Source organism: Penaeus chinensis, chromosome 7 (genome assembly GCF_019202785.1).
Source record: "Penaeus chinensis breed Huanghai No. 1 chromosome 7, ASM1920278v2, whole genome shotgun sequence".
Lineage (NCBI taxonomy): Eukaryota > Metazoa > Arthropoda > Malacostraca > Decapoda > Penaeidae > Penaeus > Penaeus chinensis.
Genome location: NC_061825.1, coordinates 42,743,287 through 42,758,286, shown reverse-complemented (window position 1 = coordinate 42,758,286; position 15,000 = coordinate 42,743,287). Strand labels below are relative to the sequence as shown.

Here is a 15,000-nt window from a genome sequence, read left to right as displayed (position 1 = left end):
ATATATCTGCATTTATATATAAATATATATCTACATATATATATAAATATATATCTACATATATATATAAATATATATCTACATATATATATAAATATATATCTACATATATATATAAATATATATCTACATATATATAAATATATATCTACATATATATATAAATATATATCTACATATATATATAAATATATATCTACATATATATATAAATATATATCTACATATATATATAAATATATATCTACATATATATAAATATATATCTACATATATATATAAATATATATCTACATATATATAAATATATATAAATATATATCTACATATATATAAATATATATCTACATATATATAAATATATATCTACATATATACAAATGTATATCTACATATATAAATACTTATTTACATATATACAAATATATATCTACATATATAAATACATATTTACATATATAAATATATATCTACATATATAAATATAGATCTACATATATAAATATAGATCTACATATATAAATATAGATCTACATATATAAATATAGATCTACATATATAAATATATATCTACATATATATAAATATATATACATATATATAAATATATATACATATATATAAATATATATACATATATAAATATATAAATACACATATGTAAATATATATACACATATATAAATATATACAAATATATATTTATATATATCCATGTATATATGAAAATAAAATATACATTACACATGTATAAAATATATACATATATATACACATTATATATACATATAAACATACATACATACATATATATACGTACATAATCACATACATAAATATACACATAAATATACATGCATATATACATACAATATATATACATGTAATTATATATACATGTATAGATACATACGTACATATATACATAAGTACATATGTGTATGTATACAAGTCAATATATAAAGTATATGTATTACATGTACATATATACATATACATGTGTTTATATATATGTATCCATATATAAATATACATTATATAAATACACATTATATAAATATATATATACATAGACATATACATATATACATATTTATACATATACATAAATATATGTATACATGTATATATAGTTACATATTTAATGCATATACATTTATATTTACATATACATACACACATACCCATGTGTATCTACGTATACATACCCATGTGTATCTACGTATACATACCCATGTGTATCTACGTATACATACCCATGTGTATCTACGTATACATACCCATGTGTATCTACGTATACATACCCATGTGTATCTACGTATACATACCCATGTGTATCTACGTATACATACCCATGTGTATCTACGTATACATACCCATGTGTATCTACGTATACATACCCATGTGTATCTACGTATACATACCCATGTGTATCTACGTATACATACCCATGTGTATCTACGTATACATTCGCATGTGTATCTACGGTATACATACGCATGTATATCTACGTATACATACGCATGTGTATCTACGTATACATACACATGTGTATCTACATATACATACGCATGTGTATCTACGTATACATACACATGTGTATCTACGTATACATTCACATGTGTATCTATGTATACATTCGCATGTGTATCTACGTATACATTCGCATGTGGATCTACGTATACATTCGCATGTGTATCTACGTATACATATGCATGTGTATCTACGTATACACACGCATGTGTATCTACATATACATATGCATGTGTATCTACATATACATATGCATGTGTATCTACATATACATATGCATGTGTATCTACATATACATATGCATGTGTATCTACATATACATATGCATGTGTATCTACGTATACATTCGCATGTATATATAAATATACATACACTTGTATATATACATAGACATATTTGAACATATACATGTGTATATACATATATACTTACATAAATAAAACACATATATAAACATAAACATATACATACATGTATATGCATGTACATATATATACATATATATATACATATACATATACATACATATATATACATATATGTATATATGTAAAACTTCAGTATCTTATATACTGCATAATACTATCAAAACTAACACTCTTTTCAGATGGTCCCTCCAATATGCGATGTGTAGTTATTCATAATTCACTTGATCATTTTGCCTACTGGGGTAAAATTAAATGTGATATAAAGATTTGTTACACCATTCCCAAAGAAAGTTTAAAATATTCTTTATTTTGAAGCTTCTTGTCCTCACCTTCTCACTTCTTTAGTACATTTCCAAAAGGAATACAGAAGTCTTTGACCTTCCAGACTCCTTAACCAATCCCCTTGGCTTGCCACAAATATGTTTTTTTTTTTTTTTTTTTTTTTTTTTTTTTTTTTTTTTTTTTTTTTATCAGTACACTGTTAGGATGAGAATGGAGGAATATGAAAAAATGAGCTAGTTTGATAAGATTAGATAATGAGACATATATTACTGCTACTTGTAAAATAAATATCAACTTTTTTGCTCGTAAGTCTTTTCCAACAGCCAGTGTCTAGGCCATAGCACTTCCATTTAGTGGATGAAGTAATCAAAAGAATGTGTGTGAGTGAGTGGGTATGAAGGCAACTGGGTATAAAGGTGAGTGTATACAGAGGGGAATATTTCATTTTTTGATACCAAGAGGAGTATGCTTGGCTTAGAAACAAATATAAGCACTACATGTGTTTGTACTGGGATACACACAACACTCCACTTATAAAATTAATGATCAATATGGTTACCCACAATTTACATGTTCAATAGCAAGCTTACTATAGCTACAATTCACAGATATATTGGAATAGTAGTAGTAGAGGTTTGGAAGAGATTAGAAAACCAATTTTAGCAATTACTGAATTCCTGTTCCATAGCTCTTCTTGCAGTCTGTGCTCATAATTCATCCATATATAAACACCAAATACATGGGAACTCTTGAGGGTGTATCATTTTTCAATCTTGTGTTGCAATTTGCTAAAGTAATTAAATTGCTTTAATTCAAAGTGTCTTTCCTCTGCTCTCATTTGAACAACTCCAAAAGCTATGAGGTTTCTTGTAAATTCTGATTACTTTCAGCCCTTCTCTACAATTGGCTTCTAATGTTAGCCACTTTTATATCACCTCTGATATTTCTTTAAGCACTTGTTCAACCACATTCATATGTTCTGTTAGATCATATTGGTTTATGAAAATTTAAGTAAAAGTTTGGTTTATCAACGAAAACTAAAGAGAAGCTATAAAAATTGTGGTTTTGCAAAAGAATCATGGTTTTAGTATAAACACAGCAAGGAAGGTTTGTTGTTCCCAACATAAAATGACTGCAAAAAAAAATAGATGCTTTATTTTTTTGTTTTCTTTTCACATCCCCAAGATTTCAAAGAGGCAGGATTGTATACAAAAAAATAAATAAAAAAGGTTAAATTTCTTCTACTAATCTGTATAAAAACAATGAGTAATCAGTTACACATAGGATACACTCGGCCAAAGGAATATTCACAAATTTAAGGAACTATCAAAGATGAGATATCAGGCAACTTTAGAGCAATGAAGACCATGTTACTGAATTAAAAATTAAGTAAATAAATGAACATCTAGAGAGAGAAATAAATAGCAGAAAGAAAGGGGAAAGAGAAAGAGGAGGAAGAAAAGGAGAAAGTGAGAAAAAGAGAGAGAGAATCAGGTGTAAGAAAAAGAGAAAGTGAGAAAAAGAGAGAGAGAAAGAGGAAGAGGAAGAGAGGAAGAAACAGACAGACAGACAGACAGACAGACAGACAGACAGACAGACAGACAGACAGACAGACAGACAGACAGACAGACAGACAGACTCTCTCTCTTTCCCTCCCTCTTTCCATTTTTCTCTTTTCTTTCACCTCTCTCTCTCTCTCTCTCTCTCTCTCTCTCTCTCTCTCTCTCTCTCTCTCTCTCTCTCTCTCTCTCTCTCTCTCTCTCTCTCTCTCTCTCTCTCTCTCTCTCTCTCCTTCCTTTTCTACCTCTTTCTCCTCTCCTCTCTCTCTCCCCCCTCCTTCCTTTTCTACCTCTTTCTCCTCTCCTCTCCTCTCCTCTCCTCTCCTCTCCTCTCCTCTCCTCTCCTCTCCTCTCCTCTCCTCTCCTCTCCTCTCCTCTCCTCTCCTCTCCTCTCCTCTCCTCTCCATTCTACCTCCCTCCCCTTCCCTCTCTATTCCATTCTACCTCCCTCCCCTTCCCCTTCTCTATTCCATTCTACCCTCCCTCCCCCTTCCCCTCTCTATTCCATTCTACCTCCCTCCCCCTTCCCCTCTCTATTCCATTCTACCCTCCTCCCCCTTCCCCTCTCTATTCCATTCTACCTCCCTCCCCCTTCCCCCTCTCTATTCCATTCTACCTCCCTCCCCCTTCCCCTCTCTATTCCATTCTACCTCCCTCCCCCTTCCCCTCTCTATTCCATTCTACCTCCCTCCCCCTTCCCCTCTCTATTCCATTCTGCCTCCCTCCCCCTTCCCCTCTCTATTCCATTCTACCTCCCTCCCCCTTCCCCTCTCTATTCCATTCTACCTCCCTCCCCCTTCCCCTCTCTATTCCATTCTACCTCCCTCCCCCTTCCCCTCTCTATTCCATTCTACCTCCCTCCCCCTTCCCCTCTCTATTCTGTTCTCCCTCCCTCCCCCTTCCCCTCTCTATTCCATTCTACCTCCCTCCCCCTTCCCCTCTCTATTCCATTCTACCTCCCTCCCCCTTCCCCTCTCTATTCCATTCTACCTCCCTCCCCCTTCCCCTCTCTATTCCATTCTACCCCCCTGCACCTTCCCCTCTCTCTTCCATTCTACCTCCCTCCACCTTCCCCCTCTCTATTCCATTCTACCTCCCTCCCCCTTCCCCTCTCTATTCCATTCTACCCCCCTGCACCTTCCCCTCTCTCTTCCATTCTACCTCCCTCCACCTTCCCCCTCTCTATTCCATTCTACCTCCCTCTCTTTTACTAACTCCCCCTCTCTCATTTACTCATGAGATACACACACACTCTCCCTACTCTTCTTCTCTTTCTTTTTCACTCTATTCCTCTTTCTCTCTGCCCCTCCCCTCCCTCTCTCGCTTTAGTTTTCTTTTCCCTCACACACACACACACACACACACACACACACACACACACACACACACACACACACACACACACACACACACACACACACACACACACACACACACTCTGCAAATGCAAATGCAATCTCACACTCACTCACTCACTCTCATATCCACATTCACATTCAATATTCCTCCTCAACCCATCTTATATACTCACTGCCTCACTAATGTTACATGAATGGGCTATATTCTTCTCACACTTTATTATTTTCTCATGAAACTCTTGTTCCATTAACTATGCTTATAATAGTATACTTTTGAAAACTTATACTTGGATTTACATGTTACCACTCACAGCCACAGCTTCCTTATTCTATTAATTTTCCTTTTTACTTAGGTAACTAAAGCCATGATGTAAATTATGTATGTTCAATAATGCTATAAACATGGGTCTTACATTATATTAATTACAAATGGATTTTGACAAGTCATCCATTATCAGACCCATAAAAATGTTTTTCCAAAAGTTTGATCCATTTTCATATGCCATTACTACCTTATTCTATTCAAATTCCTTTTAACTTATTTAACTAAAGCCATGATGTAACTAATTTATGTTCAACAATGCTATAAACATGTCTTTGTCTGACATTATAGGAATTACATATGGAAGTCATCCATCATAATTCCCTAGGACAATTTTCCAAAAGTATGATTCATTTCCATAAACAGAAAATAATAATCGACTTTCATACTCAGGTCGATTAAAAGTAGGTGTTCACCTCCTTGCCTTTATTCCTTTCATCACAGAACAGAATTTTGGTTTATCTATTCATAACAACGAATAAAGATTCATATACAACATAATTATAAAAATTTTCAAACAAAAATATTTCTCACAAAATGTTAGTACCAGCAGGGCAACGTAAGGCATGGTTTTTACAGTTACTTTTCTGGGCAAAACCTCTGCCACAGTATTGGCAGTGATATGGGCGCTCACCAGTGTGTAGTCGCTCATGATCATTTAAGTGGTCCTTACGTTTGAACTTCTTAAAGCAAAAGCGACATGAGTAAGGTCGCCACTCAGGGCTTGGAATAAAAGTAGGCAGATCAGCTATAGGAGCAGAACCCCCAGGGGGGCAGGGTGCTGCCGCTCCCACACGCCGGGACACCACACCACCTTGCCCGCCCATGGGCACAAACTCGCCTACTGCCCTGAAGGCCGCCCTCTGCAAATGAAGGAACACTGCCATCACTACCCCTTCATTAGCCACTCCATCACCAATTCTCTCCATCTTCAATTCACCTTCCCATTATCATATTATTTAGCTAGGTTTACAGGTCAATAAACCTAGTTACTGAGAGCATTTTGTAATTTTCGTATATATCAATTTATGTTATAGCCATCACCAGTTTATAGTTTTTGTTAGAAATAAAAATGTTATAAAATAATTTTTTCATAAAGTAAGCAAACAAATGCCTCTATAAATCTTTTGATAACAAAAAAAAATCAGATTGGCACATAAATCAAACTAAAGTTTAATATTTGACTAGTTCAATGCACTATAAGCACTTCTTTCCACCGTAAGACAAAATGGCACTATAAGCTTCTATATTTTTTTCTTAATATTATTCATCTCCAACCCCATAAAAAAAATAGTGGTAAGTCATTCACTCATATCTCAGCTAAGACAAGACTTCAAAGAAGGAAATTATCAATGCTATTTGAGACAACTGAATCTTGCAACCTAATTCCAGATCACCAATAGCCTATAAACATACATTAGTTTCACAACCTTCTTGCATATACAATTTGTGCACCCATACAAAATTCAGCTTTGTTTTCAGCTCGTTTCAGGTGCTACTGTCCGCCATTTTTTTTCTCATTTTCTCTCGAAACTTTCTCTGACGTAATTGCCCACTTATTAGCCTTTCCAACTCTTTTTGGAGGCGAGCAACCTCTACTTTTTTGTTGTTGATTTTTACTTCAACTTTTAATGCATCTGATGTTCCAAGCATGCCAGAATCTAGTAGAGACTCCAAAGAGGCAGTCTCAGCCTGGACCAAGCTGATCTCGGCCCTGATCCTGTCTTGGCGGTATCTTCCACGACCCAGATGGTGGTGGTAGATGGGCCCAGAGGTAGTAGCAGCTGCAGCAGCCTGAAGAGGGGAGGAGGAAGGAGAGGAGGAAGGGGGTAATCTCCCACCATATCCTCCAAACAAAGAGTGGGTTCCAGGTTGGTGTGATGCTGAGAGAGATACGTGGCCCGCGGGGGCGACCAGAGGGGGGAGGGAAGATGCCGCCACAGAGGAAAGTGGGCCCAACAACTGGAAAAGGGAGAGAGACAACTTTGTGTCAGGTCACTCTCAGTGCTAAGATGGGGCTGATCATACCAGCTGATCCAGTCTGAGGCTTTTCCCTTTCCAGAGTGACACATGTCTTTTTCAGACTGATTGAAGCGAACACAATGACAGCTTCACCACCACAGCAAGAACAAAATGAGACAATGTGCCAAGCAAAACCTACCTAACTACCTTATGTCGCTATATATCAATGAAAGTTTCGCCCAAGTCCCGAGGTGATAAAACCTCATAACAGTAAAACCTTTGAGTCCATCTCTACACAATGCCAAGACTTATTCCCTGCACCAGCTAGTTACATTCATAATAAGAAGAGGAGAATTTCACCTATACATTTATAGGCTTGTTGCTGCTTGATAACAGCTAACCACACATTCCTCCAAAATGTAGAACTGTCTGATCTTGCAGGATAGCAAATTAGTGCAGCTTTCAGATGTACACCCTTCAATAATGCCATTTCATCATAAGTCTGTAAAGGTGAAATTCCTCCCTTAACATAAAAAAAAAAAAAAAACAGCAAGCTCAATCTTACGTATAACTTGCAAAACACTCCAGTTTAGTTTTAATTCATCAAATAATTTATAATGACTTAGTACTTAGAGTAGCAAGAACCAAGAACAGGACAACTTTAATTTAGACAGACATCTACTACTGGAGCGTTTTGCTTCAGATAATTTACTGACTCCTCCGCAGGATTTTCAAACTTGAATGTCTGCGTAAAAGGTCTGTTTTCCATCATCATTATAATAATTTAATTTGTCAATTGATTTTCTTTTTGCTAAAAATCCTTGTGCTTCCAATCAATCAAAACTGAGATGCTTTACAATCATTTCTTATCTCTTTAATAAATACAATTATTCAATGATCTATTTATCTGAGGTAAAGAAGAAATGATTGCAAACATTAAATAGTCTAATACAAAGAAGCACAATGATCATGATCAGGAGGAATCAGTTAATGCTGACAGGAAGCAACAAACTGATACACATTTGAAAAGTAATCCAAAATTAAGGAGACTAGCTTTGACAATACAGGTAAATAGGAATATGTACCTTAAGTACAACTAAAAGCTTCAATTGTTCCCTTCAGATGGGAAAAATTATATTTAACTCAATTTTATAAATCTAGAAATTCCAACATTCACATTTTAACTACATGTTAACGTCTTGAATGAGTGACAGATTTGAAATTGTTGCTTCCTATTAGCATCACAGAAAGGGATGAATACTTTTAGCGGAACACTCACCATTGCTGGATCTCCTGAGGGAGGCATGGAACCATCTGTATGGGGTAGCATTACTTCGGGGAAATTGGGATGGTTTTCAGACCCAACTGAGGAGTCACCCCCTCCCCCATCCCCTTCAACACCCCAGTCCCCTTCATCCTCTTCTCCAAGGTCCACCACATCTTCTTGCTTGATTTCCTGCACAAGAACTTTCAATTATTTTCTCATAAATGAATAATAAGGTTGTCATATGAAATATAATCATATCATGTAATATGTCTATTTAAGACCATATTTATCAAAAGGACAAAATCTAACTTACCATTTCTGGCTCTTCTTTTGACTGTTGGGGTTTGTGGATTCCAGATGGCCCAGGCGAGGGCTCTTCTCCACTATGACTTGGCGGCAACTGATCTAATTGAGACGCATTGTCTCCTGTGTTACCCACAGGTTGACTGCTGCCTTGTTTAGAACTTAGACTAGGTGTTGTGCTCGAATTTTGTTCACTGAGTCCACTGACACCACTCTGTACACTTGTTCTACTGTCCTCATCTAGAGTTGCTTCCACAGGGGGTATACCAATTTGAGAAGCACCAGCTGAAGGGGCAGGGGGCTGGGGGGATCGAGATCTGGGCACTGTAGGTGTTGTCGAAGTATACGAGGATTGTGGGAGGGAAGCTGGAGGTTGGGAGGGAGTGGAGTGTGGAGGCGATCTTTCTCTAGGTCTCGCTCTCTTAGCTGGGGGACTGTGGTGTTCGTGTTGGGTTTTACTATCTTTTTTCTCTCTATCACGTTCCCGTTCTCTTTTAGAAACAGGAGGGTCATCAGGCACTGCTAAACCTTTAATTTGTAGTCCTTCTGCAGTTTTAATAAGAGATCCTAGACTAGACTGAGGAACATTCACTTCACCATTGTACATGAAGTCCAAAAGAGCTTCGAGATCACGAGATGTCACATCTTTCATAAACACTATTGGATGTTTACTAGGGTTCTTAGTAAACATCTGTTTAAAATAGTCACTACAGGTACTGAGAACAAACTTATGTGCTGCATATAGCTTCCCACCACAGGCCAAAGTGGCATCCACAAAAATTTCCTGCAAGAAAAAAAAATAAGAATAAATATCTATGAAGTCAACAGGGTAATCTTGCTGAAAACTACAGCATTTGTTACATCTGAATTAATTAATAGAACCATATATTTTGCTGAAATAGAAATTTTGCCTCAGGAACTACATTGGACGAAAACATAATGGTAACTTCAAAACCAAGTCTAAATATGTATGTCACCAGTGAGTAATTTCTCAGATACGATCAAGATAATCAGCTATATTATCCTTCATAAGCCCAAATTTTCCATTTTGAAAAAACAAAAAAGGTAAAAAACTTCATAATGTTCACCTACCAAAAAATAATAATCAAATTTTAAAATATATATTCTTTTAAAAAATCACCTTTTTCCCGTATCATAAATTAAATAATTTCTATCCCTTACCTAGTCATAATTATCTATTAGCAAATGTTCAAGTTTATGCTATCCCATAAGACAAAATATAATTTTCTTAATTCTGGAAACTATAATGAGGTACTATATAAAATTAATGTCTCACTTTTCTCACTCACAACTATTAAACTATGCTATAGCCTAATAACAATGGGTGAAATCTGTTGGTAAAGTCAGGTAAGGATGGGCAAGAACAAGCATATACATTTGCCACGGGTAAATATAAAAAATTACTTCTCTTGTAACTTTGTTGCAAATTAAATAATGTAAAATTTAAGTATGGTACAGTATTGTATATTATTTCCAGTCAAACCATACATTCACTCCCTTCCTCACTCCCCCTATGCCAAATAAAACACGATATATCAGAGCTGTTTCCTGTTTTTTATCTTTTAAACACATAAATACATTCCTTATTACTTAATATGACATTTTGTTGATTTATATTCAACATTTCAATGATGACAGTGAACAAATCTATTGAAAATTGTATAAAAAAAGAATGGGTTTGTGACAAAAAAAAAGAGTTAATTTGGCCTTAACCCAATGGCTGCCGCCGTTCGCCAGAGCGTAGAGTTTTTTTTTAATTTGCTATACCCGGCGCCATTGGGTTAAAGATATCAAAACCCTCTCAAAACTACTATGAAGGTAATTAGTGCCAGGTAAATCTGTAAGGACTTTTGTTTCTTACAGTCTTGCATACAGCATTTGATAATGACATTGTGCATAAATATAAGTTTGTTAATGTCCAAGAAACACTTCTATTGCAATATCAGCAAAAAAGAAAAACAATGATTTGTGCTGAAATATTTTGAGATTTTTCTTTAAAAATGTACGATTTTTTAACATTTATACATGAAATATGCTTTCTATCAAGACTCCTCAGTAATATGCTATAGCTTATAAAGGGGTCTGTAAGCATACCAAGTATGAAGTAGTAAGGTTATGAAATAAAAGTATAAATAATAATAATAATAAATTGGTTTGGCTTCGTTCTAATGGTTGGTGATGTCCACTATCTTTAAATAGGTTATGATTTGAAATTAGCTGTTTTCATTATAAAGAGCACTTCAATACAAAGGGCATCTCAAATACAGACTTCTGAACTTCGAAAATATATGATATTGATTATTTTATGCTGAAGATGATAGTACTAAATGATATCTGCCTGTATGCATGGTTTTTGTAGAGTCAAACCAGTGGATGGTACCATAGATGTAGGTACCATAAATACATAGATAACCAAGCCCACCCAAGAGTCAGATGATTTTTATTCAATTATTTGCAAATATAATGTGTGCAGATTACTGAACACCTACTATGCTAGTTCCCAATGCCCACTGGCTTATTTTCATAAAAATCATTAAAGAAAATAAGAGCTGGGGAACTAATCAATTTCTTTTACACAGAAATGGTTTGGTTCTATTAATGAGGATGATTAAAATGGTTGACCTCACACTCCATACACCTATATTTCTCAATATTGAATTGATTGTAGTATATTTGTACTGGACTTGTCATGCAGTCTTCCATTCCTCCATGAAAGAGATTCCTTTACAAAGGTATTACCTACTGAAAAGATAACCAATTGACTTGCCAATAGTAACTGAGAATTTAGTTTAGAATGGCACCCGAGCCAAAAAGTAAAATAAGATGAAATTTAAAAATCTGGCTTTTGAATGCTCTTCACATAGAGCTGAATTAGCTAAAGAATATTCTTGATTTTATTCAGATAAAAAATATTTATATGTGAACACTACCACAAACAGTATAAATTTGACAGTCTATTGTATATGCTAAGCAAGTTCTAATAACTAAGTCTCCCAACTAATTTCATAGGACATTTCTTCAGTTCACAGTTGCTTCTTTTATTGTAATTAGTGAATTACAACTGCAATAACATTGTAAGTTTTTCTCTACTTTTCAGAAATGACAAAATGCTTATCTTAATTCTGTTTATTTCACTTTTAACCCATCAGCTACCCATACTGTCCACCGTGTGTGGTTGTGTGGTTGTGTGGTTGTGTGTGTGTGTGTGTGTGTGTGTGTGTGTGTGTGTGTGTGTGTGTGTGTGTGTGTGTGTGTGTGTGTGTGTGTGTGTGTGTGTGTGTGTGTGTGTGTGTGTGTGTGTGTGTGTGTGTGTGTGTGTGTGTGTGTGTGTGTGGTGTGTGTGTGTGTGTGTGTGTGTGTGTGTGTGTGTGTGTGTGTGTGTGTGTGTGTGTGTGTGTGTGTGTGTGTGTGTGTGTGTGTTTGTGTGTGTGTTTGTGTGTGTGTGTGTGTGTTTGTTGTGTTGTGTGTGTGTGTGTGTGTGTGTGTGTGTGTGTGTGTGTGTGTGTGTGTGTGTGTGTGTGTGTGTGTGTGTGTGTGTGAGAGAATTCTGTTACACATAGATGACTTCACTACCAAAAGAGAATACAAGGCCCTATCTGACCAAACCTGATTAAAATTCTATAAAAAATAAAATCCTTCAAAAAATCAAAGAAAAAGGTGAACAGGCAAGATATGTAGGATTTGTAATTGGCTCCTTGGTACATTGGGACTTGTGAAACATCTGTCTAAGCAATTAATAAACTAAAATTATCATGAACATGGCATACATAACACACAATCTGCAACGAAATTTAAATCTCTCTCCACATGCTGGTACTGATCAGAAATGTTTGGTATCTATATTTATAGATGAGAAAGACAGGAAGGGAACAATTTAGGTAAGTAAAAGTGTTAAGGAATATAATATACAAGAACGAAATGGAAGGAAGCATTTATAAAAAGTAATTGCTTTCATAAAGAGGTATAACAGAAAAAAATCAGAGAGAGCAAATTAATATTAGGGGAGAAAAGTTGATTGTAACATAAAATGGGACAAAAAAAAAAAAAAAAAAAAAAAAAAAAAAAAAAAAAATTAGTGAGAGAACTAAGGCATAAAGGAAGAAAAACTGAGAAGTATATGATTTACCATTTGGTTTTACAATTATTAGATGGAGGAAGGGGTAGATGCAGGTGATGGAGGAGGAGGAGAGAGAGAGAGGAGGAGAGAGAGAGGAGGAGAGAGAGAGGAGGAGAGAGAGAGGAGGAGAGAGAGAGGAGGAGAGAGAGAGGAGGAGAGAGAGAGGAGGAGAGAGAGAGGAGGAGAGAGAGAGGAGGAGAGAGAGAGGAGGAGAGAGAGAGGAGGAGAGAGAGAGGAGGAGAGAGGAGGAGAGAGAGAGGAGGAGAGAGAGAGGAGAAGAGAGGAGGAGAGAGAGAGGAGAAGAGAGGAGAGAGAGAGGAGGAGGAGAGAGGAGGAGATGAGAGAGGAGAGAGGAGGAGATGAGAGAGGAGAGAGGAGGAGATGAGAGAGGAGAGAGGAGGAGGAGAGAGGAGAGAGGAGGAAGGAGAGAGGAGAGAGGAGGAAGGAGGAGGAGAGAGGAGAGAGGAGAAAGGAGGAGAGAGGAGGAAGGAGGAGGAAGGAGGAAGGAGGAGAGAGGAGGAAGGAGGAAGGAGGAGAGAGGAGGAAGGAGGAGGAGAGAGGTGGAAGGAGAGAGGAGAGAGGAGGAAGGAGGAAGGAGGAGAGAGGAGAGAGCTGGAAGGAGAGAGGAGAGAGGAGGAAGGAGAGAGGAGAGAGGAGGAGAGAGGAGGAGAGAGGAGGAAGGAGGAGGAGAGAGGAGGAGAGAGGAGGAAGGAGGAGGAGAGAGGAGGAAGGAGAGAGGAGGAGAGAGGAGGAAGGAGGAGGAGAGAGGAGGAAGGAGAGAGGAGGAGAGAGGAGGAAGGAGGAGGAGAGAGGAGGAAGGAGAGAGGAGGAAGGAGAGAGGAGAGAGGAGAGAGGAGGAAGGAGAGAGGAGAGAGGAGGAAGGAGGAAGGAGAGAGGAGAGAGGAGAGAGGAGAGAGGAGGAAGGAGGAGGAGAGAGGAGAGAGGAGGAAGGAGGAGGAGAGAGGAGAGAGGAGAGAGGAGAAAGGAGGAGAGAGGAGGAAGGAGGAGGAAGGAGGAAGGAGGAGAGAGGAGGAAGGAGGAAGGAGGAGAGAGGAGGAAGGAGGAGGAGAGAGGTGGAAGGAGAGAGGAGAGAGGAGGAAGGAGGAAGGAGGAGAGAGGAGAGAGCTGGAAGGAGAGAGGAGAGAGGAGGAAGGAGAGAGGAGAGAGGAGGAGAGAGGAGGAGAGAGGAGGAAGGAGGAGGAGAGAGGAGGAAGGAGAGAGGAGGAGAGAGGAGGAAGGAGGAGGAGAGAGGAGGAGGAGAGAGGAGGAGAGAGAGGAGGAGGAGGAGAGAGGAGGAGGAGGAGAGAGGAGGAGGAGGAGAGAGGAGGACAAGTCAGGAAGAGAGAGGAGGACGAGGAGAGAGGAGGAGGAAGAGAGAGGAGGAGGAGGAGAGAGGAGGAGGAGGAGAGAGGAGGAGGAGGAGAGAGGAGGAGGAGGAGAGAGGACGAGGAGGAGAGGATGAGGAGGGGAGAGGAGGAGGAGGAGAGAGGAGGAGGAAGGGAGAGGAGGAGGAGGAGAGAGGAGGAGGAGGGGAGAGGAGGAGGAGGAGAGAGGAGGAGGAGGAGAGAGGAGGAGGAGGAGGAGGAGGAGGAGAGAGGAGGAGGAGGAGAGAGGAGGAGGAGGAGAGAGGAGGAGGAGGAGAGAGGAGGAGGAGGAGAGAGGAGGAGGAGGAGGAGAGAGGAGGACAAGTCAGGAAGAGAGAGGAGGAGGAGGAGAGAGGAGGACAAGTCAGGAGGAGAGAGGAGGACGAGGAGGAGAGGAGGAGGAGGAGAGAGGAGGAGGAGGAGAGAGGAGGAGGAGGAGAGAGGAGGAGGAGGAGAGAGGAGGAGGAGGAGAGAGGAGGAGGAG

General features: G+C 38.0%; 1 protein-coding gene across 26 annotated transcripts in view; it reads right to left on the bottom strand.

Moving 5' to 3' along the window:
- The window catches only part of LOC125027060 (longitudinals lacking protein, isoforms A/B/D/L-like), an 81,563-nt gene that overhangs the window by 51,583 nt on the left and 14,980 nt on the right, over positions 1 to 15,000 (bottom strand). For 24 of the 26 annotated variants that reach the window (XM_047615741.1, XM_047615744.1, XM_047615746.1 and 21 more), the window contains exons 3-4: positions 9,025 to 9,798; positions 8,724 to 8,900 (exon numbers count right to left, since the gene is read on the bottom strand). In XM_047615741.1, coding sequence (XP_047471697.1) covers positions 8,724 to 8,900; positions 9,025 to 9,798 — 951 coding nt within the window. The other 2 variants (XM_047615756.1, XM_047615747.1) reach the window with 2 other exon arrangements.